This window comes from Centruroides vittatus, unplaced genomic scaffold, assembly GCF_030686945.1.
Source record: "Centruroides vittatus isolate TY-2023 unplaced genomic scaffold, ASM3068694v2 contig_884, whole genome shotgun sequence".
NCBI lineage: Eukaryota > Metazoa > Arthropoda > Arachnida > Scorpiones > Buthidae > Centruroides > Centruroides vittatus.
The window spans coordinates 2110433-2137237 of record NW_027122576.1 but is presented as its reverse complement, the minus strand read 5'-3'; the positions used below and the strand labels follow the sequence as shown (position 1 = coordinate 2137237).

Below are 26805 nucleotides of genomic sequence, written 5' to 3'. Positions count from 1 at the left end.
TGATTATTTAATTATTAAATTTTTGTATGAAACTTTAATTTTTCCTAAAATAATTAATTATTTATTATAATATGGCTGAATAGGAAAGTTTACATTACAAGTCCATTTTACTTTTGGATAATCTCATTTTTTCTCTGTAATTATTATATATAAATTAGTATATGAATTACCTTTCATACAAATACTTGGCTATGTTATGCAATAAGAAAATGTTATTTTCTTAGATATTTTATATTACTGTTCAGATTCAAAAAGGAAGTTAAACATAATATAGCAAAATAAATTATTAAAAAATTTACTTTTTTAAAAACATGAAGGTTAGTTAATAATATGCCAAGCTAACTGAGTAACTTAATTTTGTCTATTAAAGGTTAATCTGATGTTTATGAGATTAGCCATTTCAGATGATGAATTGAAAATGACTCTGCAATCTGAACTATCACAGAAAATCATGAAAGTCCGGATTACACTTTATTGTAAATTCTTCTTGATCGTAAGATAATCCCTAATTACACAACGATGTAGCCAATGTTTCCAATATAAAAAAGTTAAAATTCTTATTGCATAAATAGGTCATGTTAATAAAAATTAAACAAATATATTTGAAGATTTTATTTATTAAATCATCATAACAATACTTGTTTACAGTAAATATAACATTCAATGTTTTATAAGTATAAAAGGATCACATATAAATAGTAATTCATTTAATGTAGTTTGTGTAAGTAAAAGGTTAGTCAAATATAAAGTTTTTATACAAAGTAAAAAGATATCCAATTTCAATATTATGATATGTAATGAGTTCTTTTGGCATTAAAATGCATCTCACACATCCACAACAACATTTGACTGACCTTTCTCATCACAGCAAACTTCTATTGCAGCCATGATCGTTTTTAATCTACGATCAAACGCTTCTAAATGATGCTTTGTAAGAACTGGTGAAATTGGATCATAAGATAAAATTTCTTTCATTGATTCTTCTAGGTGATTAATGAACATTTGAAGTCGCAAATAAGTTTTGGACCTGATTCTTAAAATAATAATTTATTTTTATTATAAATATTAATCATCACATAAGAGAAATTATATTAAAATAGACAATACAAGTAAAAACAAATAAATAATTACCTGCAACATTGATACAATGGTGCTAAAATTGTTAATTCATCCCAATAAGGATTGCCAAAACTGGAAAAAAAAAGTCAAAAGTATTAAACTTTGTTTTTATTTTTATAAAGAAAAACTTTATATAATTTCAAATAATGTCTTATTTTATAAAAAAAATTTATATTTAAATCTTAATATCGAAATTACAGTAAAAAGTAATCATATATTATACTAGTGTTGCCACCTTTTCAAAACTGCTGACTCGGACGGCAGGTCAGGTTTGTTCGAACAGAAGTCCCCGATACATGCACAATGTTATTTTACCATAAGAAGAATAACGTGCATGCTAGTTCTAAATCAGTTAGGGACTTGTGTAGAAGCAACTTAAATTGAGAAATGAAATAACTTAGCAAAAAAAAAATAAAAATAATAAAAAAAAAAATAATAAAAATAAAAAGGTCAACAGGTTGCTATGAAATCCCAGCCAATGAATTAAAAACCAGACAGGTGGCAACACTACATTATACCCTAAATATATATATATATGAATGTAATATATATATAAGTTATACAAATGGTTTTAATCATAGTGTGCAATTAGCAAGAGGTGGTAAAATTGTTTTTGATTAACTCCTTTCTTGTTTGGCCTCATAAGTGTAAGTACTATACTCTACACAATTCTGTTCCAATAACAATTTTCATGGATAAAACATAACTGCTTTTTTTGTTAATTTCTGTCAAGCAATGTGTTGTGTTATCTTGTTCCTTGAAAGAAACATGATAACACAACACTTTGCTTGAGGGGTTAAAAAGTTTTATTCTGGCAATTTTGATTTGTGATATATCCCATTCTGAAAATCACTGATGGTTTTTTGGTTGATCATTTCCATTACTAGTTTCTATTTATTTTACTAAGCCTAAATTTTGGCTTTTTTTTTTTTTTTTTAGTAACTTCAATCACACAGGGATACATTAATTGAATATGTAGACTTTATTACTGTATTCAGAAATGCATTTCAGGTTCAATTAACTTCTCTTCCTTCCTTTTTTATAGAACTTATCTAAACAAACATCAATATTAAATTACTTCACATACATGGTTTACTTAAAATATTTATAAAAAATTTGAACTATATCCCAAGAAATGGCAGACAAATGAACACAGTAAACTTCAATTATCTGGACACTGTTTGTGCAGGTAACCAATTATCTGGAGTGCTCTCTGACTTTGTTAAAAATAATTAGTCATGTGTGTATATGTGCTGTATACGCATAAAAAGTAATTTCCTTCTAAATTAGAAAATATGTATATTTATTTATAGGTACAGTACATTTTCACATTTAGTATTTTATTTGAATATAATTATGTACACATGTACATAATAAGGGTGTTTGAATAGAGGAAAAATGATTATTTTAAACAAAAATCCAATTATCTGGATATTCTTCGCATGCAGACACAAGCATCCCAATTAATTCAGGAAATTGGAGTTTTACTGTATCAATCATTCAACAAGTTTGAATATATGAAACTTAAAAAGCAAAATTACTTCTCTACCAACCAATATGAAAAATTTATCGATTTTATGAACATTTCTAAAAATTTCAAATCATTTACTATACAGTAAGACCCTGCTTAATGCTGCCTCGATTAATGCTGATTCAATATAACGTGATCTGGTTGAAGCCTAAAAAACGCTCAAAAAACGCTCAAAACGCCAATTCAAATTAATGTGGCATTTCATTGATTTGTATATAATACGATTATTCCCAAACATGAACCAATCAGCAAAAGGCAGCAATTCGTCGTAGCGCTGTACTTTCCTTGAATCTATGTTTGTTTTGTGCAATTTTGGAAAAAATATAACATCATGAATGCCATAAGAAATATCAATTTGGCTAGGCAAGAAATAACTGATAAATTCATGAATGGAGTGTGGAAGAAGTTATGGCTGGAGGTATCCAAGAATTCTCAATGAGAAGAGCCTTTCACTGTATCGTTAGGTTGACCAAATTGTCAACTTAATTGAAACAGGAGATGTAGACAAGTAAGATATTGAGGAGTTACTACAGGTTTCTGGTGAGAGTCTTACCAATGACAACCTTTAAGAACTGGCAGAACAATGAATTCATGTAGAATTGGAAAATAGTGATTCTGAAAAAGAAGAAACTAAGAATTTTTCTACAGATTTCCTCAGTAAAAGTTTAGTAACAATAACCGAAATTGTTAATCAAATTGTAGCAAAGGATCCAGATTTTGAAAGACGTGCAAAAGCAAGAAGAGGCATTTTAAATGAGATCTTCTGCTACTGACATTTGCTTAAGGAAAGGAAGAAAGTGACAAATGAAACTACATGGCTTTATCACAAAAAACAAGAATTTCAGAAGAGCCAGGACCTTCGTCACAAAATATGAACTTTATGTTTCTGTGTGCATATGTTTGTGTTAGTTAATATATATTATTATGCAAATTAATATAAAAATAACTTAAAATTAAAGTAAAATTTGTTTATAATTACAATTTTCATGATGACTCAGGATATCAAATTTAAAATTTGAAGTTAAGACTATTTACAAAAATATACATTTTCAATTATTACCAAAAAATTATTTAAGACTATCAAGATCATTTAAGACTATTATCAAAAATATACATATTGTTTTAACTTTGTGAATTTTTACCTATTATTTGTCTTTTAATGAAGGTTTTTCTACAATCCAACGTAACTGTTACTGTAAGGAACTGAGTCCGAACGTTATTTTTATTTTATTATTATTTTTCCGTTTTATTATCTTTTGTTTGGGGTTTATGTTTATTTAGGACGAAGGTTCCCCACCACTCTCTTGTTAGTAATGAAAAATGAAGAAAAAACAACTCACGGAGAAATAAGCGCCATAGGAAACATCTTGCGCTGCCCGGCGGAAGTAACAGTCCGCAGAAAAAAAATGGGGGGGAGTCCCCACAATCACTAGTAGAGAAATACTTGATAAACCGTCTTAAACATCCCAGAAAATTATGATAAATATTTTGTAAACGGTTTATAAGCTTTGTCGGAAACTTAAAGCTGCCAGAACAAACTTAATGTTAGCAACTAAGTATGTAAATAAGAGGAGTAACCCAGCTCAAGTGTGACGTCACCTCACAGTATAAAACCCGTACGTTAACCGAAGAAGGGGAGGTGATTTCCAAACCGAGGCGACTTTGAGAGCGAGGTAGATTCGAAAGCGAAGTATTTTCTGATAGAAGTCCAGATTGATAATTGGACGATCCAAGGTGTTGAAGAGGAGTTCGATTGACGATTTGACGATATCGAAAGGATTGAGAAAGTAATAGTTTCTTCGTATAGTGAGGTGACGGATAGACGTTTAATTAGTAAGAGATTTTGTTCATAGTTTCTAAGTATTTGATTGTCGAATTTCAAAGGGGAAATTATTATTAAGTTAAGCTAAAGTTTATTGTCGGGTTGACTTGTTGATTTTCGTTAATAAATTTTGTTTGGATTATTGACATTTGTACGTAGTACATTCTAGTTGCTAATTAAATATATTTGAACTTTTGATCTGACTTGATATTTATCGTTATTATTACTAATTTTTCGGTGCACGCTTAAAAGCCCAGGCCTGGCAAACTAATCTCGAATCCGCGTAAAGTACCCATTAGGTTAACGGAAGTTTTACCGCCCGTAATTATAGTCGGTTTCCTAAGATACTAAAATTAAGTACTTTACATTACTTCTGTGATAGGGTTAAAGGGATAAATGGATAGACTCAAAAATGTATATTTTTGTAAATAGTCTTAACTTCAAAATTTAAAATTTGTTTATTTTTGGTCGCGTGTTCCCCTTTCCCTATTTACTCTGTGTTAAAATGTCCTCATTTAATGCTGTTTCGCTTAGCACTTTGTTGTCTAGGAACGCATCCCCGCGTTAAGCAGGGTCTTACTGTAATTTATATCTTCTTAAGCACATGAAACTGAAATAAGAATCATGAACAATATATACCATTTGATAAACAACCATTTGTTTTAATATCTGTACTAATTAAAAAAAATTAGGATTTTGATGACAAAAATTTATAAGTATTTCAATCATCATTAAAAACATTACCTTTTTCCATTGTCAAGTAGTAAGACCATGCTGTCTGGAGCATCTGCAAAAACTTCATAATGATGTCTATCTGCATTTCCAATGAGGTAGTCAAAGATTGAAGCATCAATTATGTCTAATAAGCGTGGTCCTGTCTTATAAAGTGGGTTCAATCTGACACGTTCACAGTATCCGTGATCAACTTCCCATCTGAATTTTGTAAAATAATAGTCATTAAACTTAAATTAACGATATCAGTATTTTTTAGATTACAAATGATTAGCAAAATAACAGAAACAAAATAAACTAAATTTATTTAGACAACTATTGTAATTATAATATTTGATAAAGGGTTATATTGAAACAAGGTATAAATTTTAACCAGAAGATATAATGGATAAATTCATAGCTATTCATAAAATTTTGATTTAAGAGATGTTTTCAGGAATGAGATATAATCAAATTGTAGTTACACTGTAATTAACTCAAACTTCCAGCACCCTAAATCCTTTAAAATTTAATAGTTTCATACAGTTACAAGATGTATTTATGGAACCAATTTAAATTTTAGAGGATTTAGTCCATAATAAGAAACATATCGAATTATAATAAGGTTAATGTTACCTTAGGTAGCCAAGATGGTGGCTCGTCTCTAATTCCAGCAAGGAAACAGTGGGACGCACGTTCTAACCTAACCTAACCTATTCTAATAATTTGGTTGCTAGTAATTATGGTAGTTTATTAGAATAGGTTAGGTTAGGTTAGAACATGCGTTCCACTGTTTTCTTGCTGGAATTAGAGACGAGCCGCCATCTTGGCTACCTAAGGTAACATTAACCTATAATAATATTTCAATAAATAAAACTGTATGAATTATCAATGTAATTCAGCCAGCAAGAAATAATTCATTAGTGATAGAACAACAAAAATGTATCAGATCAGTCCATAAGTTCGAGTATTTTTATCTACAAAAAAAGCAGCAAAAAATTTTAATTAAATTTTATTTCAATCTATAATGTATTCACCATTATTTTGTACAATTTCTTGCCATCTTGATGGTAGCTTTTTAATCCCGTCTTCGTAAAATTATTTCGGTTTTGAATCAAAATATTCAGAAATAGCCTTTTTTACATTGTTCTCATCCTCAAAAGTTTTCCCTTTTAAAAAATTCTGCAAATTGCGAAAAAGATGATAATCACTGGGAGCAATACCTGGCGAATATGGTGGATGAGATAAAATTTTGGCTTTCAAGTTTCTGTACAGTTATTTTTGCAGCGTGTGGTCTGGCGTTGTTATGCTGCAAGAGAACCTGCTTTCTGTTCACTAACGACGGTCGATTTTTTTTCAATTTTTCATTTAAACGCTCTAATTGCTCACAATGCATTTGAGCTGTAATTGTTTGATTAGGTTCTAACAGCTCAAAGTGAATTACACCTGACATATCCCACCAAACAGACAAAAGAATTTTTTTGGATGCAACCCACCTTTTGCAGTTGGTTTTGGCTGCTTGTCGCAATCCATCCATTGTCTTTTTCTCATCACATTATTATAGAGGATCCATTTTTCGTCTCCAGTAACCAGCCTACCAAGAAAAGGTTCTAAAGCAATACGGGATAAAAGAGACATGCAAATGTTTACACGTTGTTGTCGGTTAGCTATTGACAGTTCATGCATGTGGTATCCATTTTCCTAGCTTTGAAACTTTTCCAATTTGTTGTAGGTGTCTATGAACAGTTTCATGGGATGAATTTAAACGTTCCACAATTTCATCAACTGTTAAAGATGGTTCTGCTTCAACTAGTGCAGAGAGAGCATCATCATCAAAGTCAACGGGTCTTCCAGTACGAGCCTTATCCTCCACACTAAAATCATTGTTTCTAAATCTTTCAAACCACTTCTGCACAGTCCTTGCACTAATTACAATTTGATTACGTACAGTATTTATTTTTTTGGCTGCATTTGTAGCATTCTCACCACTTAAAAATAAAAAGTATAAAACATGTCTTTTATATTTGTCTGTTACTTCCATTTTAACAAAAATAAACAACTGAAATGTTCACAATTCTGAACAGTATTATATGAATGAGATCCAATTTAACACTTCAGTGTAAAAATTCTCACATTAGACTGACATTTTTAACAGCAAAACAAGATTTTTCTCAAGGTCATAAAAATGAGCATGGACTTATGGACTGACCTGATAGTAAAATACTACATATAAATAAATAGGACAATGCAAAATTATTACTTTAAAGGTTACCAAAGGTTTATTTATTATTAACACAAATTTTAAAAAAGAAGCAGTAAACATTTCATATATTGAATAATTAATACAATGTAATTTGCCTAGCAAAAGCACACATTTCACTTGTCACTTAGTAATGCTTGACTTTTCTTGTTAGAGAAATGTTGTGTGATTTACTAAATACTTATTGTTACTCCAATTTCAACATCATCATTTATGTTCAAATCCTAAAATTTAAAAATTAATTTTTAAACAATGTAAATAAATTAAATTTATATTGAGCAGAAAAATTATGCATTTTGTATTGAATGTGAAGATTATTAATTTCTTTAATAAGAATTTACATTAACTGTCAAAATCATATTGCAAAATAAAAGTAAATTTTTTAATATAATTAAAAGCTTATTAAATTTTAAGGAAAAATATGTTTTTCAAATTATATGAATGAAAATTAATATAATTTGGCAAATAAACCAAGACAGAATAACATTTTGTAGTAATTCTATATGAAAAAGTTTGTCAAATGTCTCATCAGATTACATAATAGAATATGGAAGTAAATAAAAACATCTTTAATCTTTAAAAACTTTTTATCTTTAATCTTTAAAAACATAAAAATTTCTACAGATCACAATTATGATGATAATTTATTTAATAAATTAATACCCCTTATCAATGGTTGTATATTTTATTATTTTTATATATTCATTTTTTATCTAACATACATTTTATTCATTAAAAACATTTGTAAATTAATTTCTGTATTTTGAGATTAGTGCATAAATGGCATCATTGAAATTAAAACAGTGATTCTTCAATGAATCATACAACAATTTTCTAATATAAAAAATCATATGTTGTTAAATGACAATCAAAAAGTAAACTTATAATGGAAATGTTAATTCATTTATCATTTCAACATATGAAAAATTTACCACATTTGAAGAATCTATTATTATTAACATACTGTAATTATTTAACATTATGTTATTAACACCTGTAATAGTGTTATTAATTACATAATTTATTACATAATTATACCCATCTTTAGGCCAAATTATGTAATTGAATTATCTAATTAATTGCACTATATAGTCTGTTAATAATCAATTAAAATCTTTGGTTATCTGAATATATTGGATTATTGTTATGAATGTATTTTGTTTGTACATTGCTATAAAAAAAAAAAGAAAAATTAAAATCATTGAGTAATAAGTTTCGAAATGGTAATTTATTATTATTTTATTACTTTTGACTTTTTATCTTACACTTCTACCAAGAATAAAGTATTTTTCATAAGTAAAAAGTTATTTTTAAGTTAAATTAATCATTTTAAATAACATTAAAGTCATCCACAAAAATCTTATTTCACCTCTTTCCTACCGAGCAGATATATTATCTCTATATGTTCTTTGCCATGGATGACGATATTTCTTAAGCGTAAATCTTTCTGGTAGCCATAATATTACGGCACCCTCAATTACATCGCCTTCACCACAGGCTGGATCTGATGGTTTGCAATAATAGCAATGGCCATAAAAACAACTGTTGTTATCTGTAAACAGATTATAACAAACATCACATTATAATAAAAATTTAATAAAATAGTTTATTATATAGGGTATTGCATTTTTTATTGATGTAATTTAAAATGAAAAATTGAATTACACCAAAGAAATTAACTCAAATAAATTTACAAGAAATATATTTCTAATAAATTTATTTTGAAACAATATTTTCTAAAGAAAATTTTACAGGAAAAAGTAATAAAAAATGGAGTTTTTCTTTCAAGAATATTTAAAAGCAATCAAATTGCTGTATTTATTAATAAATTTCATTAATTTTTTTTTTATTTGGTTCACTTATTGACTTAAGTTTTGAATTATAATGTAAACAAAAGTAAATTTATTATGATATGCATATGGATTTGTCTTATTCCAGATTGTCTTTCTTTTCTTTATAAAAGAGAAATTTATTTTTGCAAAAATTTAAATGAGAAAAGAATAAACTCTTAATCCATAGGCAGATGTTAAATATTTTACTGTATGTGATTAACTTATATTAAATATAAAATTATCATCATATACATTACTATATTATGATCACTGTTGTATGTTATGTACAGTACAGGGTGGTTTCAAAACTTTGAAAATCTATTTCTGGTAGGAATAAGAACAAAATGGTCCTATTAAAATATGTTCAAAATGCACTGGTTCCACATAGAAGGCACTACTGGTCATCACAAGCTGCATACACAGGATACAACAGTGCAGAACAGTATGGCATACAGTATGTATTTCAAATAGGGTCACAGTTAGGGATTGGAATCCAGCTGGATTTTTGCTGGATTGAAATCATCCCAGCTGGATCCAGCACGGATCCAGCATGGATGTATTTTTGGTGCAATAAAGTGTTATCTGTCTATCTATCTATCCTGCAATTTATGTCTTTTTTTTAATGAAATAAAACATTTTTAAAAAATACTTAAGAAGCTTTTATTATTTAGACTGGTCACTATAAATCAGTAAAACTTCTTACACATTTAGGTAGTAAACTTAACTTTGGTTCGGTTTAACATTTGAGATAGAGATAATTAACTTTAAATGTTTAGTTAGATTATAATTATAATGTAATGTTTAAGTTAAATAATAGCAAAGGTAATTCTACTGATTAATTTATATTAATATATAATAATAATGTAAAGACGGATAATAAGTGGCCAAGTGGCTATCGGTCTTACCAGTTTTCATATATAGGCTCTACATATTAGTCTGTAGTTATTTATAAGTATATAAAACTACGTACTGGAAGTAGAATAAGTTAAATAAACTGCACCTTTATCAATCCAGCAAAATTTAATGAAATCATAACGTTTTCAATCGTTTTTAACAATCTTCATCGATTACAAAAAAAATAGAACATTAAATATAGAACATAAAATGTGTTCGGAATAAATATAAAAATTAACGGAAAATGCCCAAACGAACAAAATATAGATAAATAAACAAATAGCGGAAAAAATATATACAGAGTGTTTTTTTTAAACTGACGGTACTCAGAAACATCTGTAGAGCAATCCACCCCTACCAGCAAATTTGGGTACTACTTTTTTCTTCGTGGAATCTCTTTCCCATGTCATTCTTAGTCACTCTCCCAAATTTGGTGACAGTCTGGCTGTTAGATTGCTCTACAGATGTCTCCGAGTACCGTCAGTTTAAAAAAAAAAAAAAAAACACCCTGTATATAAGATCCAACAAAACCAGCATTGTTCGTTAATAACATTAATTAATGTAAAAGGATCTCCACATGGTAGACAATGAGTCTGCATCTCTATGGTTTATACAACCAGTTGTCATGTGTGCCTTGCAGATTTCCAATCTCTCAAGATGTTTGACTGTTTGCCTATTTGTCGTCGTTTTTATAATTGCTGCTTGATCCCATTGGACGTTAACATTCTTCTGTCTTGCGTATGATGCCAGCGCAGTGTTGTCAAGGTTCTTACTGATTGTATATTTGTGCTCTTGAGCCTTTGTTTTAAACTGCACATCATTGCACCCACATAAACAAGCTTGGAATTGAAACATTGGTTGTGTAAAGGCACCGAATATATACCCATTGTTGAATTCCAATCCTCTTTCTTTTTATCGTTTCTTAAAAGTTTGAAAACAGTGGGATTACGTCGGTATACAATACAAAAATTATCAGACCTGGCAGTACATCTATGTATCTTGTTTAAAAAAAATGGGATGTAATTAAGCACTATTATTTTTATATTTATTTCAAACACATTTTATGTTCTATAGTTAATGTTGTATTTTTTTGTAACTGAGGAAGATCGTTAAAAGCAATTGAATACATTATTATATTAAGTTTTGCTGGATTGATTAAGGTATAGTTTATTTATAAGTAATTTAATTATTAGTGTTAGTAAAGTAGTAAGTAATTAGTAGCAGTCTAGTAGTTAGCAAAGTGGCAACGCAATGACGTAGACTTTTATGCAATTATTTAGAAAGTTAATTGAGTATTTGCGGATCCACAGTGCTGGATCCAGCAGGCCGAAGAATGCGCTGGATCCAGCTGGATTGCTGGATGAGGGATCCAGCAATTGCAATCCCTAGTCACAGTAGATGTTTAAAGTGTCCTTCATGGGCTTCAATGCAAGCTATCACATATTGTTAGTTCAGGATGCAACCTTTTTGAATGTTCCAGCCTGTATCCAAACCTGTATGCTATCTGTAAATCATTACAGGTAGTATTCACATTTTGCTCCAATATCAAGTGAAAACTTTTTCAGTGCACACAGCACTTTTTTCAGATGTCTCCACAAGTAAAAATTAAGGAGGGTGAGGTCTGACAATCAGGCAGGCCTCTTTCAACCAATCCATCTACCAGGGAAAGTGGTAGATGGATTGAACATCTACCACTATCAAACACCCTATTATTTTATTATAAAGTTCAAAATTTTGAATTTGACCATTAATTCTAATTGCGCCATCTGGTTATACTTGTAGAGCAAAAGTTCAATTTCCTTTTAGACAACCTGTGTACGTAACAATTCTTTACACAAGAAATATTAGGTTTTATTTATATTAATTAAACAATCATATATAAAATTAAAAAACATTTAATAAATAACAAATGATAATGTGACAATATTTACTTTAAAATAACTGAGAGAAAATTAATAATAAATATTTAAATATATTTTTCAACTTTAGATAATTTATATATAGAACTTTTAATTTTTGATTTTTAACCCTTGAGAGAGAGAGAGAGAGAAGCTATCATATAGTTATTACATAAATTACAAACTAAGTTAAAAAAGTAAATGGTTTAGCATTGTATAAATAAATAAAAAAAACCACTCAGAATAAAATTTAGAGTAATATTTTAATTTCAGGATTGAATTGTGCCACTTGATTTAAAAATATAATTTATACAAATAATTATAATTAAATAAGTAGCTATATTAATTAAATAAAAATGTGTAATAATATAATTTTTAAATTCATATATAAAATAAATACCTTGTTTTGTAAAAGTTTTCAATAATGCAGATGAAGCAATTGGTTTTATTTCTGATTGAAGATTAATTTTTCTACCAACTGTAAGAGGAGTTCTGTTGAACCCTAACAGCCTATAAATATTTATATTAAAAACAACATATTTACTTTTATTATTAATAATAAAATAAAATTTCATAAATAGAAATAATTACAAATAAAAATACATTACAATTTAAATAAAATAAAATACAATTAATAATTCAAATATATTCTTACTTTACTTCACTATAAAGGTCAGAAAATGTAACAGAGGGTCATCAAAATAATTTAATAAAATTATTATTATGTTGGGTTAAGTTAGATACACTCGGTTAACACCGGTGGCTGTGTACCATGCCGAACCAAAGTCAAGGCATAGTAACCAAAACAGAAATTAAAGAAGTGTATCAGTGTGTGTGTCTGTATTCAGGAATTTTCTCACAATATGACATGTATTCAATATAGTGGCCTTCTGTAGTGTGATGTATGTGTTTCTATTCAATTGTAATGTGCCTAGGCTTTTGTGTAGTGTGTGTGATATGACACCTGTAGAGGAGAGAACAACAGGTACAATAAGCACCCTATCCATCCTCCACAGATGCCTTATTTCCTGGCAAGTTCTGTGTACTTGCTAATTTTTTTCAGTGCATGCGTTTTGTATATTGTGAGTGTTTGGAATGGATATGTCTATAATGTATGTGATTTTATTGTGTTTGTCAATGAGTGTGATGTCTGGTCTGTTGTGGTAAATTGTTTTATCTGTGATTATGGCTCTGTCTTAGTACATTTTGTGCGTGTTGTTTTCCAATACTGTCTGTGGAATGTATTTGTAGTATGGTTCGTGGATGTCTACTAATTTGTGTTTCTTTGCAAGCTCTTGGTGTATTATATTTGCTACTTGATTATGTCTGTGTAAATAATCTGTCTGTGCCAAGAGCTTGCAACCAGAGGTGATGTGTTGTATAGTTTCTGGTATGATGGACATTTTCTGCATGTGTCATTTGTGAGTGTTGCATCTTTGAGTATGTGTTTTCTGTAGTTTTTAGTATTTATGACCTGATCCTGTATGGCAATCATGAATCCTTCCATCTCCTCAAAGAGGCATCCCCAAGCTAACCAGCTGTTTGACACAGTTTTGTCAACAAAATCCTGGGCCAGATCATAAGGATGCCTGCCATGGAGTGCCTTTCGAGCCCACGATTGCTTAATGGTGTCTATGCTTTTTATATGTTGTGTTGTGTCCATATGATGTGAGTGTAAGTTTAATGGTGTGTTATTTGAGTCTGCTAGAGTTACTGCTTTATGTAATTGTGATGTTTCTTGTTTTTTGTAGAAAAACTCTTGCAGTGACTGTATTTGTTTGTAGTGAAGGTTAACTATGTCAATCAGGCCATGTCCGCCATCTTTACGTGGAAGGGTTAATCTTTCTGTGGCAGATTTAGGATGATGTTTTTATGCTTAGTAAGTGTTGTTCTTGCTTTCCTTTGGAGTTGCTTGAGATCTGTGTGAGTCCGATGTATAACTCCAAAAAAATATGTAAGTACTGGAATGACATATGTGTTTATTGCTTTAACTGTATGTTTTGCATTTAACTGTGTTCTGAGAATAGCATTTAACCTACTTTGGTATTCTTTAATTAATCTTTGCTTTATTTGTGTATGTTCTGTTAGTTTGGCCTGTTGGAATCCTAAATACTTGTAGAACTCGCCCTCTTCCATGGATTCAATAACGTCTCCATTTCCAAGTGCAAAATCTTCTTTCTTCAGGATTCCTTTTTCTATGTGAACTGTTTTGCATTTATCTAGGCCAAATTCCATTTGTATGTCCTTGGTGTATGAATGTGTGATTTGTAGGAGTTGATGAAGTTGTTTTTGTGTGGATGCATAAAGTTTTATGTCATCCATGTACATGAGATGTGACAGTATAAACTGTGTTGTTTTTTCATGTCTGATATTGTAACCATATTGCATGTTGTTTAACATATTGGATAATGGGTTCAGGGCTAAGCAGAACCAGAGAGGACTCAGGGAATCGCCTTGAAAAATTCCTCGCCTAATAAAAATTTGGTTTGTTTGTGTGCAAGTGTTACTAACCCTGAGATGTAGTGTTGTTCTCCAGTGCTGCATAGTGTTTTGAAAGAATGCAATGAGTGATGGATGTATTTTGTACATGTGTAGAATATGTAGTAGCCAACTGCGTGGAACACTGTTGAATGCTTTTCTGTAGTCTATATATGCAATGTGTATGTTTCTGTGTTGTTTGTGTGCTTGCCGTAGAATGACTGAATCTATGAGTAACTGTTCTTTGCATCCCCTGTGATTTCTATGGCAACCTTTTTGTTGTTCTGTAAGAATGGCGTGTTCTTCAACATGTTTGTATATTTTGTTTGCAATACAGGATGTCAATAATTTGTAGTGTGTTGGAAGACATGTAATTGGTCTGTATTGTGTGGGGTCTGTGGTATTGTTGTTTTTAGGTTTCATGTAGGTGATGCCCTGAGTAAGAAAATTTGGCATGTCTTGTGGATTGATGATGATGTGTGTTAGGTGTTTAGCTAGTTCCTGGTGCAGTGATGTAAACTTTTTGTACCAGAAATTGTGAATGTTGTCTACACCAGGTGTCTTCCAGTTATGTGCTCTGTTAACAGTGTATTGGAAATCATGTATGTTTATTTCAGCACAGGGCATAGTTGGTATGTTGTGCAAGTTTCTGTTCTCCTCCTCGATCCAGCTTGCATCAGCATTGTGCGTGACAGCACTGGACCAAAGAGAAGACCAATACGTTGTGAGTTCTTCTTCTGTTAGTGTGCCACTGTGCTGTGTATCTGTGTTTGCTTTGTTATTAATTTGTCTGTAAAAGAGTTTTTCATTGTTTGTAAATAATTTATTTTGTTGTTTTCATAGTGTACATGTTTTGTATCATTTGAGTTTATGTGCTTTGGCAGCAAGTTTTTGTTTTAGTGTATCAATGTATTCTGTAATGCGTGTGTTGTGATGTTCATGTTTTGTGTGTGTTTTTATTTTCTTGAAAATGTTTTTGAGCTGTTTCCTTAATTTGAGTGTTATGTTGTTTTTAGTGTATTGTGTCAGCCTGCCTAATTGCTGTCTAATGTCATTTATTTGTGTTTCTATTCTTCTCTGCCAGGCAGGCTTGTGATAGAATTTTGTTTTCTGTGTATTTGTCTGTGATTGTACTTTCAGTCCATGGTGTCACTACTGTGACTGCCCCAGCATAAACTAATGTATGAATGTCTGAGAGTGTAGAAATTGAATGAATGTAGTGTGGTAGTAAGTGAGTGTTTACATAATTTAGTGTTTTTCCTACTTCTTTTGACATGTTGATTTTTGATATTCGTGGTAGTTGTGTGGGATCTGTGCCTGTATATTTAGTGAGTGTTTCCTGAAATATAAGTGAGAGTGTATTAACTAAATCCATGTCTATGTTATCAGTGATGGATGAAGAAGTGTCTGTAGTATGTTAATGTGGTAATTGTTGTATGTGTGTTATTATCAATGCTTGTTGCTGGATTATCCCGACAGGTTACACGATCTTCATTAATGTTAGATGTTTCTGTCTGTTGATGTATTTGATCAGCAACCTGTTGTTTGATAAGTTCAAGTGTTGTTTGTGGAATAAGGTTGTTATATATAATTGTTCTTTTTTGATCAACAATCCTTTGTTCGGTGACAGTGAGATGAGGATACTGTTGTGTGAATCTATGGTGTAGTTGTTGTCTGTACGCTGTCATGTTTGTTTCAAGTTTTGTGATGGTGTAGTAAGTTTGGATGATAAACTCGTTCATTTCTACTGTCCATTTCATCCGTTGGCGTGGTTTTCCAGCCTTTGTGGTCTGTGGATGCATTACCACAGAAACACCAAGGCTGGGTTAGTTCCTCACATCTGTTGAGGGCATTGCAGTAGCCATGCTAGGGCCGGTGCTGCTTTCGCCACCGGTAACCAAGGGAAACTGTGGCCTATTTTTCGAACATGAGCCTCTGCCTGACCCACAAACGCAGACCTTGTTAATCTGGGTGACGTCTGAGCCAGTATCACACTTTGATCTGGTTATTATCATAATAAGTATTTCCACAGAATGTGGGTGTGGTCACTCTTAGCTTCATTTCTCCCCATAAACCTTACTGGCATGGGTGTCCCTACCAGGAGCTTGTGCTCCAGTCTGCATTGTCCTATGGATCAGTAAAATTACTGGGCTCTCCCACCACGACCAGGTGGTGACCATAGGAGAGTTGTTGTTGTTGTTGTTATTATTATTATTATTAAATTATTAAAATTTAATCATAAGCTTTTTGTCTCCAATGGTTTATTTAATTATCACAAACTTCCAATTTGTGGAGATCTAGGAGACTTATGAAACTGTATTGGACAATGGCATAGCGAGGGGGCAAGGGGGTGTATCATGCACCAGGCGCCACTTGCAGAGGGGCACCCAAATGGTCTCCAAGACAAACTATATGCGTTTCTCGAAAGGGAGGGAGGGGGCACCAACAAAGTGTCGTGCCCCGGGCGCCAGTTATGTTTGCTATGCCACTGGTATTGGAGTGACGAAATAATAGAGATCACATCATTAAAAGACTAATTTTATTTGTGGAATGTATATCAGTCATACGTAGATCCTCTTTGGCCACTTATATTGATACTTACAATATCACAAATATATACCGTATTTTACGGACTATAAGACGCACCTTAATTTTTAAGCAATTTTAAAAAAAAAAATACCTATAAGACGCTACGGACTATAAAACGCACCTGAATTTTGGAGGCAATTTTTCGAAGAGAAAAGTGCGTCTTATAGTCCGTAAAATACGGTATTTAACCCTTTCCATGCGGAAAACCTTTAGCATTAAGTAAATAGGTGGAATTCGTTATGCGGCGCATTTTTGCGTTTTTTGGGTAATTTTTTAAATCGCGATATTTCGCTTCAATATCGCGCTATATTCAATCTGTTTTTTGTGTTTGATTAAAAACATATTACAGTTTACGATTGTATAATTTTTAGTTTTATACATATTTAAAATAATATGAAGTTTACGAACAAATTTGAAGGTTACGAACAAAAAAAAAAAAATTAATTTACAGAGAATCGCTGAACTTTGTACATCTGTTAGATAGAAACATCTGTCCTCTATTAAACAAAACAAACCGCAGCTTTCTACCTAGAGCGGGGGAGAAGTTATTGCCATTATTCACACTATGTCTCTAATTACTTAGCTGGGAGAGTAGTCGATTGTTATCGTGAAGCGACACCGATTAGTCAGCTGTACGACTGTGTCAGTCCTAGAGCTTTGCTCTTACTTCTGTAAAATAATTAAATGTATTCAAAATATATATGAATTCATTTGACAAAAATTTTAAAGCCAAATTAACAGCGCGAACACCTTCCATAGACTTACTATAGGAAGGTGGAGTTTCCCAGGAATATTTATCGCTAGATAGTTTTAAAAACATATTTACTCGCCTAAATATTGTCGAATTAGCTAATTTAATGTCTAAGTGCATTAAATTAGTTAATTAGAATTAAAAATCGATTTAAAAAGCGAATTTACAGTGATTGTTTACATTTTACTTCGAAGGTTGGAGGCGGGGCTTTTCGCGGCAATTTTTTCGTTTCATAAGTCTGTGATTAGTTAAAGTAACGTCAACAAAGACAGAAGAGACTCAATAAAACTGTAGAAGGAGTTTCCCTTTGATTGTTTTCAGCCAACTGTGTAGTTAACTGCGAAGATTTACTGTAGAATAGTAGGGGATGTATTTACCAAAATATTTATGGCCCAGGGGTGGTAACAAAACGTTTATTGGCTTAAACAAAGTCAATCGACATACAGAAGAGCGAATCAAAGCTAAGATCTCTGGAAAACTCGAATATAGCGCAAATTAATCGAATTTTTTAATTGTTACCGATCGGTAAGTTTCGCATCACCGATAAACGAAGAAGTCACGTGATACACACCGATCGGTAGCTAACTGCATGGAAAGGGTTAACATCTATATGGATGTTAAATATAGGTTTACAATTTTGTAATGATTTTTGTTAAAAACTTTATTTTAAATATTAACAATTGAAAAAATAATAATCACTTACCTATTTAAATGAAAAGCTGCAATTTCTCCATTGTGTCTATCTGCTCCTGCATATGGTTGCCCTTGTATAATATGATCTCTAGGAAATCTGATAGATAAAATTATAGTATTAACTTTATGTTAAAAACCTAAATTTTAACATAAGCATACTCCATGTTATAGCTATTCAACTTATGGCACTTCAGAATTTGGGAAAATATCAATTCAAATTGTCCTTAAGTTGTAATGCTTGCTTCCATATGGCTCTTTAGTGCAGTGGCATAATACTGCCGTTCAATTGATTTAAAATATTGATGTTGATTTTGTCCATTTGCTATGTTTCTCAGTTACACTCTGATTAAGTAAACATTAAACTAGTTATAGCTTTTATTTTACTATGTTGGTATGATTAAAATTACCAATAAGTTGAAACATTCAGTTCTTCGACTTGAGGGCATTTCCAAATCATGCCATCAATCTGAAACCTAAGTTGACATAACTCTGGAATATGTCTTTATATAGAATAAAAGTACAAATACCTTTTGGGCTTAAACACTACTTTCTGTTGTCCTTCAAGAGTTAACATTATTTTTAGCTGAGTTCCTTTTCTGCCGACATCTGCCGAAATTATTTTACCCTCTACCATTTGAGTTACAATACTTCCCATTTCTTTACTATGATCTGGATGAATTTCTCTAGAAGTTATCCAGTTTGAAGCTATTGTCCATGGTGATTGTTTTAATTTAATCTTTATTTTAAGGTCACTGCATAAATAATCTAAAATATTCTTGTAAGACAAACTCCTCTGATATTTAGTAAAATTCATATTTTGTAATTTAGCATTTATCTTGAGGCCAGTCAAAGTAGCAACATTAGAAATTGGAGATTGAAATCTTAATCTGATATTTTGATTAGAAACATGTTTTCTCTCCAAATTAGTCCTTAATATTGAATTTACATTATGCTCCATAGATGTCTGAAATTTGATAAAAGAAATTAATGTTAATAAATTAATCATTAAAAATATACTAAGAGTAATTCAAAGAAAATAAATCTTATTTCATTGCAAAAATTAATATAGAAAATTTATATTATTAATAATATACATTGCATGTTATATAAGATGTTACGCAAAGATTATGGTTATAGTTTCTTCTTTTTAGGGAGATCCAAAACAAAAATTTCACTTAAACCCTAGTACTTTTGGACTTTTCAGCTTATCTTCAGGGGTATCAATATTAGAGAATGGACTGGAAAGCACGAAAGTATGAAGGTTTAACTCAATTTTTTTGTCATGATATTCAAAACAGCACAAAAAAAACTGTATTTAAGGAAGTTGAAAAAGATTGATTTTAGTTTACTATGGTTTATTTATGACAAGCATAACGCACAGATAATTTCAAAATTGTTAAAATTATTTTGCTTGAACTTCTACAAATAAACTGTTTGAATAGTCTATTAAGATAAATAGAAACTCATAAAATGAAAATTTTATGTATCAGATATTTAAGGAAAAACTGCAGCAAAACAGTTACTTCTAAAACCAAAAGTGGAGAATAACTCAAATTTGTGATTTTATTAAATTGATTTATTTGAAATATTTCAGTGTGGTTAATTAACTTAAATAAGTATAACTGATGTTAGCCTAATACTGCATATTTTTAAGAAATAACTTATTATGATACCTTAAAAATATGCATAAATGTGATTCACACTTAGTCTTATTTTGCACGATTTTGTTATAATACAGGCCTTATAAATGGTAATGATAAATAATGCATAATTTTTATTCATATAATAAGATTTAACATGTTCAAGCAAGATTTCAAAATATTTACAGCTAATTTAAGATTTTATATATATATATCAAATCAATTGTATTTTAATAATAATATTTCATTTTTAACTTTTTCTGCACTGCGGCAACACCTCATAAAACTCAAAGCCTGCGCATGGATAAATGACATCATCACGTTAAGTTAAGGCTGTTATTGTCAACTACAACCTAAGGTATTACAGACAGATTGTATTAAAATGATAGTTTCTACACAATAAATTTTTGATGACAAGATATTAATAATGTAAAAATATTCGAGAACTTTTATTGTAATGAAAGAAAGCTCTTCACATAACATTACAAATCTCATTTCAAATTATAGTGTTTTTAAAAAATAGTATTATATTTAATTTATAACAGGAATTATATCATTGCATTACCTGGTACATCAGTGCCGACTTGTATTTTCTGAGTAAATTGTCAAAAATTTTAATATATTTCAATGGGCTAACTGATTTCATTTAATGTAAGCATGACAGGAATGCAAACCATAACTAAATCATAACCATTCTATTTCTAATTTTTGAATTTGAGTAAATAGATAAGTTTCTGGAAAAATAACATTTTAAATTATTATATTATGAGGGTTATTTATTTTTCAACCTCGACTAACGCATGAAAAAAAATTGGAAGCATGCGAGACAGGGACAAGGTGCTGCCTAGTGAGTAGTATATTCCCTCACCACTTAGCGTGTGCCAAGCTAGTTTAGACATTTGCTACTCCACAGTAAACATGTAAACATGACACAGCCAATCCAGCCTCCCTCCAACTGTAAAGTACAAGCAATAATTAGATTTCTACAGGCTGAAGGGCTGAATGAAGGTAAAATTCATCGAAGGATGTGTAATGTGTATGGTGAGAACTTGAGAACTTCATGAGCTCTGGATATGTGCATGAATGGTGCAGGAAATTCAAACAAGGATGTGACAACATTCATGATGAGGACAGTCAAGGGAGAAGTATGATGACTGACAATTTGGTAGACAAAGTAGATCAATTGGTGCAAGAAAAATGTTGGTTCAAGATTTCTGAGCTCAGTGAAGAGTTTCCTCAAATTTTGAGGCCCACACTGTATACCGCTAACTGACAGTGTTAAAGAAGGTTGGATGAATGGCCCGGCAGCAATGTTCTTTGACATGGGTATACAAAAGCTGGTGTCACGGTATGATGTCTGCTTGAATCAACAAGGCAATTATGTGGAAAAATAGGTGAAGGTTGTAACTACCTTCTACAAATAAAGTGTTGTTCATTCTTGTTTTTTTATACTGAGTCGGTGGAGGTTGGAAAAAAATAACTCTCATATTTTAGTGTTTGTTCTAAATAGTTTTAGTCCACATTATAGTTAATAATTTTTTGAATTTCTAATAATAAACATAATTTCTGTTTATTGTTATATATTATATTCTAGGGACTTCAACCACTTGTTCCAGAATTTTATGATGATTTGTTGATTCCCAATGCTGCCATTTCTATTTTTTTCTCCAGTTGCTATAGACAGCACAATCCACTCACCTGCATGCCCCATAGGTTTTAACCCTTTATTTCTAATATGGACTATTCACAACAAAAATTTCATGACTATTTTATACATATATGAAATAGATATTGCTCAGATTTTTTAAAAACCTTTTTGCCCTGTGAGCACTAAGAGAACAGTATTCTAATTAATTTTTTGTGATTGTAAATCTTTCAAAGCTTTTATCAAATTTATCAAGAACCAAAACCTATTATTTTTTCAAACATTTAACTATAATTTTTATTAAATTCCTTTGAACATGAAGCAGATGCATTCTTTCTCCTTTAGAGAAGTATAATCAATCACTTTTCTTTTGCATATACAAAATGTTATTGTTGGCACACTTTTTAGTTTTTGGTTAAAAAAACTACATTTTAAAAACATTGAATATTAATTAGTATCAGGGCCATGCGATAGATTTTCTCAGTATGATGCAAGCAGGATGCAAGTCTTCGAATTGCCTCCCCTTAAATGCTGCTTATGCCACCTCTTTACGATGCTGCCTGATGCGGCCGCCTCTGTGTATCATAGCACGGCATGGCTCTGATTAGTAGTCTGATATATCATTAGTGGTATATTTCAAAATTTTAAATAAGAAAACTTTATAATTTCCAGATACATATTGTTAATAGCGCATGAAAATCTAATGAATCTTTAAAAGAAGCAAATTGTGAAATTTGTATTGTTTGCATTCTAAAATTTGACTTTAATAACTGCAAATATCAAAAATTATATAACTTAAATTTTAATAATTTAATATAATTAAAGTAAAAATTTAAATAACTTAATCTAGTAATGACTTTTTAAGACAAATATTTTTTTCAGATAATTATAATTACCAAAACTGATTAATTGCATTAAAAAGTAATGCCTGGATTTTTGAATTAAGACATTTAATTTATATAGTATCCAGATAAGGATTTAAAATTCGTTAAAAATTAATTTTTATTTTTTAATCAAGTCATATAGTTACTATGTATGTAAAAAAATATATTTAAGGAATCACCGTTAGTCCAGATTCTACATTCAAAGACCAATGCACACAGGTAAAACAGTTAAAATGATAATGGGTCAAATCAATCATCTATGTTGGTTGTCAAGGTTAAAAGAGATAATTGATCAGGCCAGTCATTGATGCTCACTGCTCATTCTCAGCTTAATTTTATTTTCTATATGCATTGCTTTTTAATTATACTGACTATGTAGTATTTTTATGTGCAACATTAATTAAAAACAAATATTTTATTCATTATATATTTCTATAGTTTCATATAAGAATTTCAAGTATATGTTAAATAATTTCAGTCTTTATTAAAGTTTAATACTTAATCCTCTAGAAAAAACTATTTCATCATTTTGAAATAGCTATTGATAGTTTTCAAATGGTTTTTGGGCAGTTTCAAATGATTAAATAAGATGTTCTGATGTCCAGGGCTGTCAGAGGGAACAGGAAATTGTCTCTAGGCCCACGGAAAACTTAAGGGCCTTTAGTGGTTCCTATCCCTATATCCATATAAAATTAATGTTATTTTTACTAACCAAAAAATATATCTTTAAGACTGCATTTTATTAATGAAAAAACATTCTGAGTATTTCATTTGTATTTCAAAAAAATGTGGGAATAAAGGGGCCCATTCTACTTCTGGGTCCTACTCATAGAAGCTCTCTACAGTCCTGCTAATATTACTTGTTACCAACTGATGATTTCAAAAGACCAAATGATATGAAATTATATCAACAGTTCTATTATTATTTGGAGCTAACAATGAAATTAATTGAAATCTCTTGATATTAATTGGCATCTTGTGTTCAGAATTTAAAAATATGAAAACATTATAAAACCATTTAACAAATTTATTTATGTCATTTAACAATTCTCTTATATAAATAATTGCACCAGACTTGTGAAATTACCATTTGTTTTTATAATCATTTCCTGCCAACTATTACCAGCTTGTATCATTTGTTACCTTTTACCATTGACAAATGATTTAAAATGATATTTTTATTAGGTATAGTCAGCATGGCAAGAGATTGCACTTGATCAATACTAACCATTCCTATTTTAGCAAAGATAGGGTGACAGAATTGGATAGTTCTGTGGTAATTTTGCTACACGTGCAAGTATTTATGCCGTACAAGTTTTATCATTTATAATACATCATTTTTCCTCGAAAAGAGCATTTGTGTAAACGAAATCCGGGTGATAATTGTGAAAGTAAGGGATGGTTGGAGGGGTAATCTATAGATTTAATAGTCAATCAAACACATTTTTACTTCAACGGAGACTATTTTCTAGAGAGTCCCAAAATTTTACCTCGTAATACAGTTTAAAAAAGACAGTGGAAAAAAGTTTTGACATGGAGAGTACTACCTAGGGAATTCGATTCCGGCCCTTATGTCTAATCCCAGGATTTTGGGATTATACTTAGTCAATCCTGGGATCATTTTGGTATTGAGGGTTAAAAAATAAAAAGAAGAAAGTCTTACAGAAATCAGCTCTTTAATCAACAAATCAAAATTTAGACAAAAATCAATGTATTTTATGGTATACACCTAGCTAATCTAATCACTCTAACTAATCAGACTTAGAGTCAGACTAACCAGACTTAAAATCACTTAGTCTTCATGTTAGTTATTCTTTTTCAGGCATTAGTGAGATCTCTTTAAATGTACATAAATTGAAAAACCTTTATGCAGGGCCGGATTTATATAAGGGCATTTGGGGCCGGTGCCCAGGGCCCCAACAAAATAGGGGCCCCACAAAACTATGTTTAAACATAAATTTTTTTTTCAATTACCGTGACAGCCTAGTGTGGCCTAATCATGAGGGCCATAAGCAGAGAAAACCAAACCAGGAAATAATTTATGAAACATATCAGAAAATTCCGGGAAAAAATTTTACATTGGTATTTTTCAATTAAATTAAGATAATTAGTTTTACACAATAAAATATATGTATGTTTACAATAACCTTATTTTTAAATGAAATTTACAACTTCCTAGTTGAAATCTAGTTGAAAGTATAGTATTTTGTGTAAATTTTCTAAATCATCATATTTGCCTACTCTTAAAGGGGGCCTTGACCGTATTTGTGCCCATGGGCCTCTAATTGTTAAAACCGGCCCTGATCATTTAACAGGTAACCCAGTGAGAACTGCTTGCCTATCATTTTAGTTCAAAATACAAGAAGTTTTATATTAAAATGATAGGCAAGCAATTCTGTTAAGAGCACTTGTACTGAACGTTTTGCTTTATGCAGTCTATTTTGCAACTTTTTTAAAATTATGTCAATCCCGAAAATCTCAGGATCAGGAAAACTTAATCCTGAAAATTTTGGGGGTATACTATAGATTACTCCCTATGGAATTTTGTGTGTTTGGGTATATATCTGAACTCAGGGGACCAAGACGAGTTCAACGATACTCTACTTTTAGACCGGAGACAAAAAATAAAAAAGTTATCATACTTTTTTCCAGCGATCGCGCGATGATAGGGAGTTGCATCGCTCTCCACTAAGTCGGCCTCGCTATCGCAATCGGGAGTCGCGTGCTTGCCGTTAAAATTGCCTTTAGTAGACGTTTCCCCCCTTTTTTACTTTGTTCAAGAACTACCGTGAATCGATCACTAGTTTAGCACATGGCGGCGTGTGGTGGCGCCCATACGAGAGGTCAGTCGGACCGCCATGTTTGCTGCCATAAGTAACATTAACCAAAATGGCAATCGCGCAATGATCAGAAGTCGCGTCGCTCTTTCCGCTCTCGTATCGCGTGTTTAACGCTCCGGGAGATGACCGTAGTCCGACGTCACGGTTTGCAGACTTTACCGCAAGATGGCAATACTAGCAACTACGGTGCCGTCTGCATGAGAGCATTAAAAAAGTATGGTAACTTAAAAAGTGTGATAACTTTTTTATTTTTTGTCTCCGGTCCAAAAATAGGGTACCGTTGAACTCGTCTCGGTCCCCTGAGTTCAAATATATAATCAAAGTCCTGAAATTCCATAGGGAGTAATCTATAGTACACCCAATTTTGGTTCTAAAAAGTGGTCGGGATCCTGAAAATCAGAATCCTGGGATCAAATCCTCTAGTGCTACTCCATCTTCTGAAAATAAGCACAGTAAGCATCGACGTCGGCACAATGAGAGATCGACCAAGTGAAATCTCTCATGGCACCAACTGAAGTATTTACTCAATCATTTCCCAAAGCTTTTATTTCTTTATTTGATTTTCAATAGAACTCTCACTTACTTGAACTTCAGGTTGGAAAAAGTGTATGTAAAGACCAAGAAGCACAACTACAGTCATACACATCACTAAACCAGCAAATATTCTCTTCTTTAGTTTCATTTCTTCTGATTATCTTGAACACATCTAATCTGATACTCATTCTGAATCTTTCCTTATCTTCATAACCTGATCCAAAAATACCTGCTATGATGACAAATCATTTAAAATACCATAAATTCTTTCAATGCTTGGATAATTTCAATGCTACCGACAATATTTAATATCTAAATAATTAAATGTATAAATTTAACCGTGCAGAAACGTACCTACTCTACAATTATTCTTAATTTCTCTCTCATACTTATCAAAATCGTATAAAACACATTCACTAAAGATTCAAATGATAGACTTTAAATTTTCAGCATCACGCCAGATGTCGCTCCTAAATTTTAAACTCTCAAAAATTATATTTTTTCTATTAAAAATTTATTCAAAAATTTAAATTTATAATAAAACAATTAAAATTTATTATTATTTATTTACGATTTTATTTACTATAAATAAAATTTGCTATAATAACAGCTCGAGTTTAAATACACCGAATAACGTTAGATGTCGCTTTCAAAACGTTAAATTCTCAAAAAAAAATTAAGTAT

The 26805-nt window shown here is 30.9% G+C and overlaps 1 protein-coding gene across 1 annotated transcript; it reads right to left on the bottom strand.

Moving 5' to 3' along the window:
• Positions 1–349: 349 nt before the first annotated feature.
• On the bottom strand, positions 350–26621 carry LOC136983688 (glycosaminoglycan xylosylkinase-like). Its single transcript, XM_067280497.1, has 9 exons — positions 26476–26621; positions 26171–26335; positions 19106–19542; positions 18589–18675; positions 12468–12577; positions 8824–8995; positions 5217–5405; positions 1132–1191; positions 350–1033 (listed from the first exon to the last, which is right to left on the bottom strand). The coding sequence occupies exons 2-9, from the start codon at positions 26267–26269 to the stop codon at positions 826–828; spliced, it is 1362 nt and encodes a 453-aa protein (XP_067136598.1). The 5' UTR covers positions 26270–26335; positions 26476–26621; the 3' UTR covers positions 350–825.
• Positions 26622–26805: the final 184 nt, after the last annotated feature.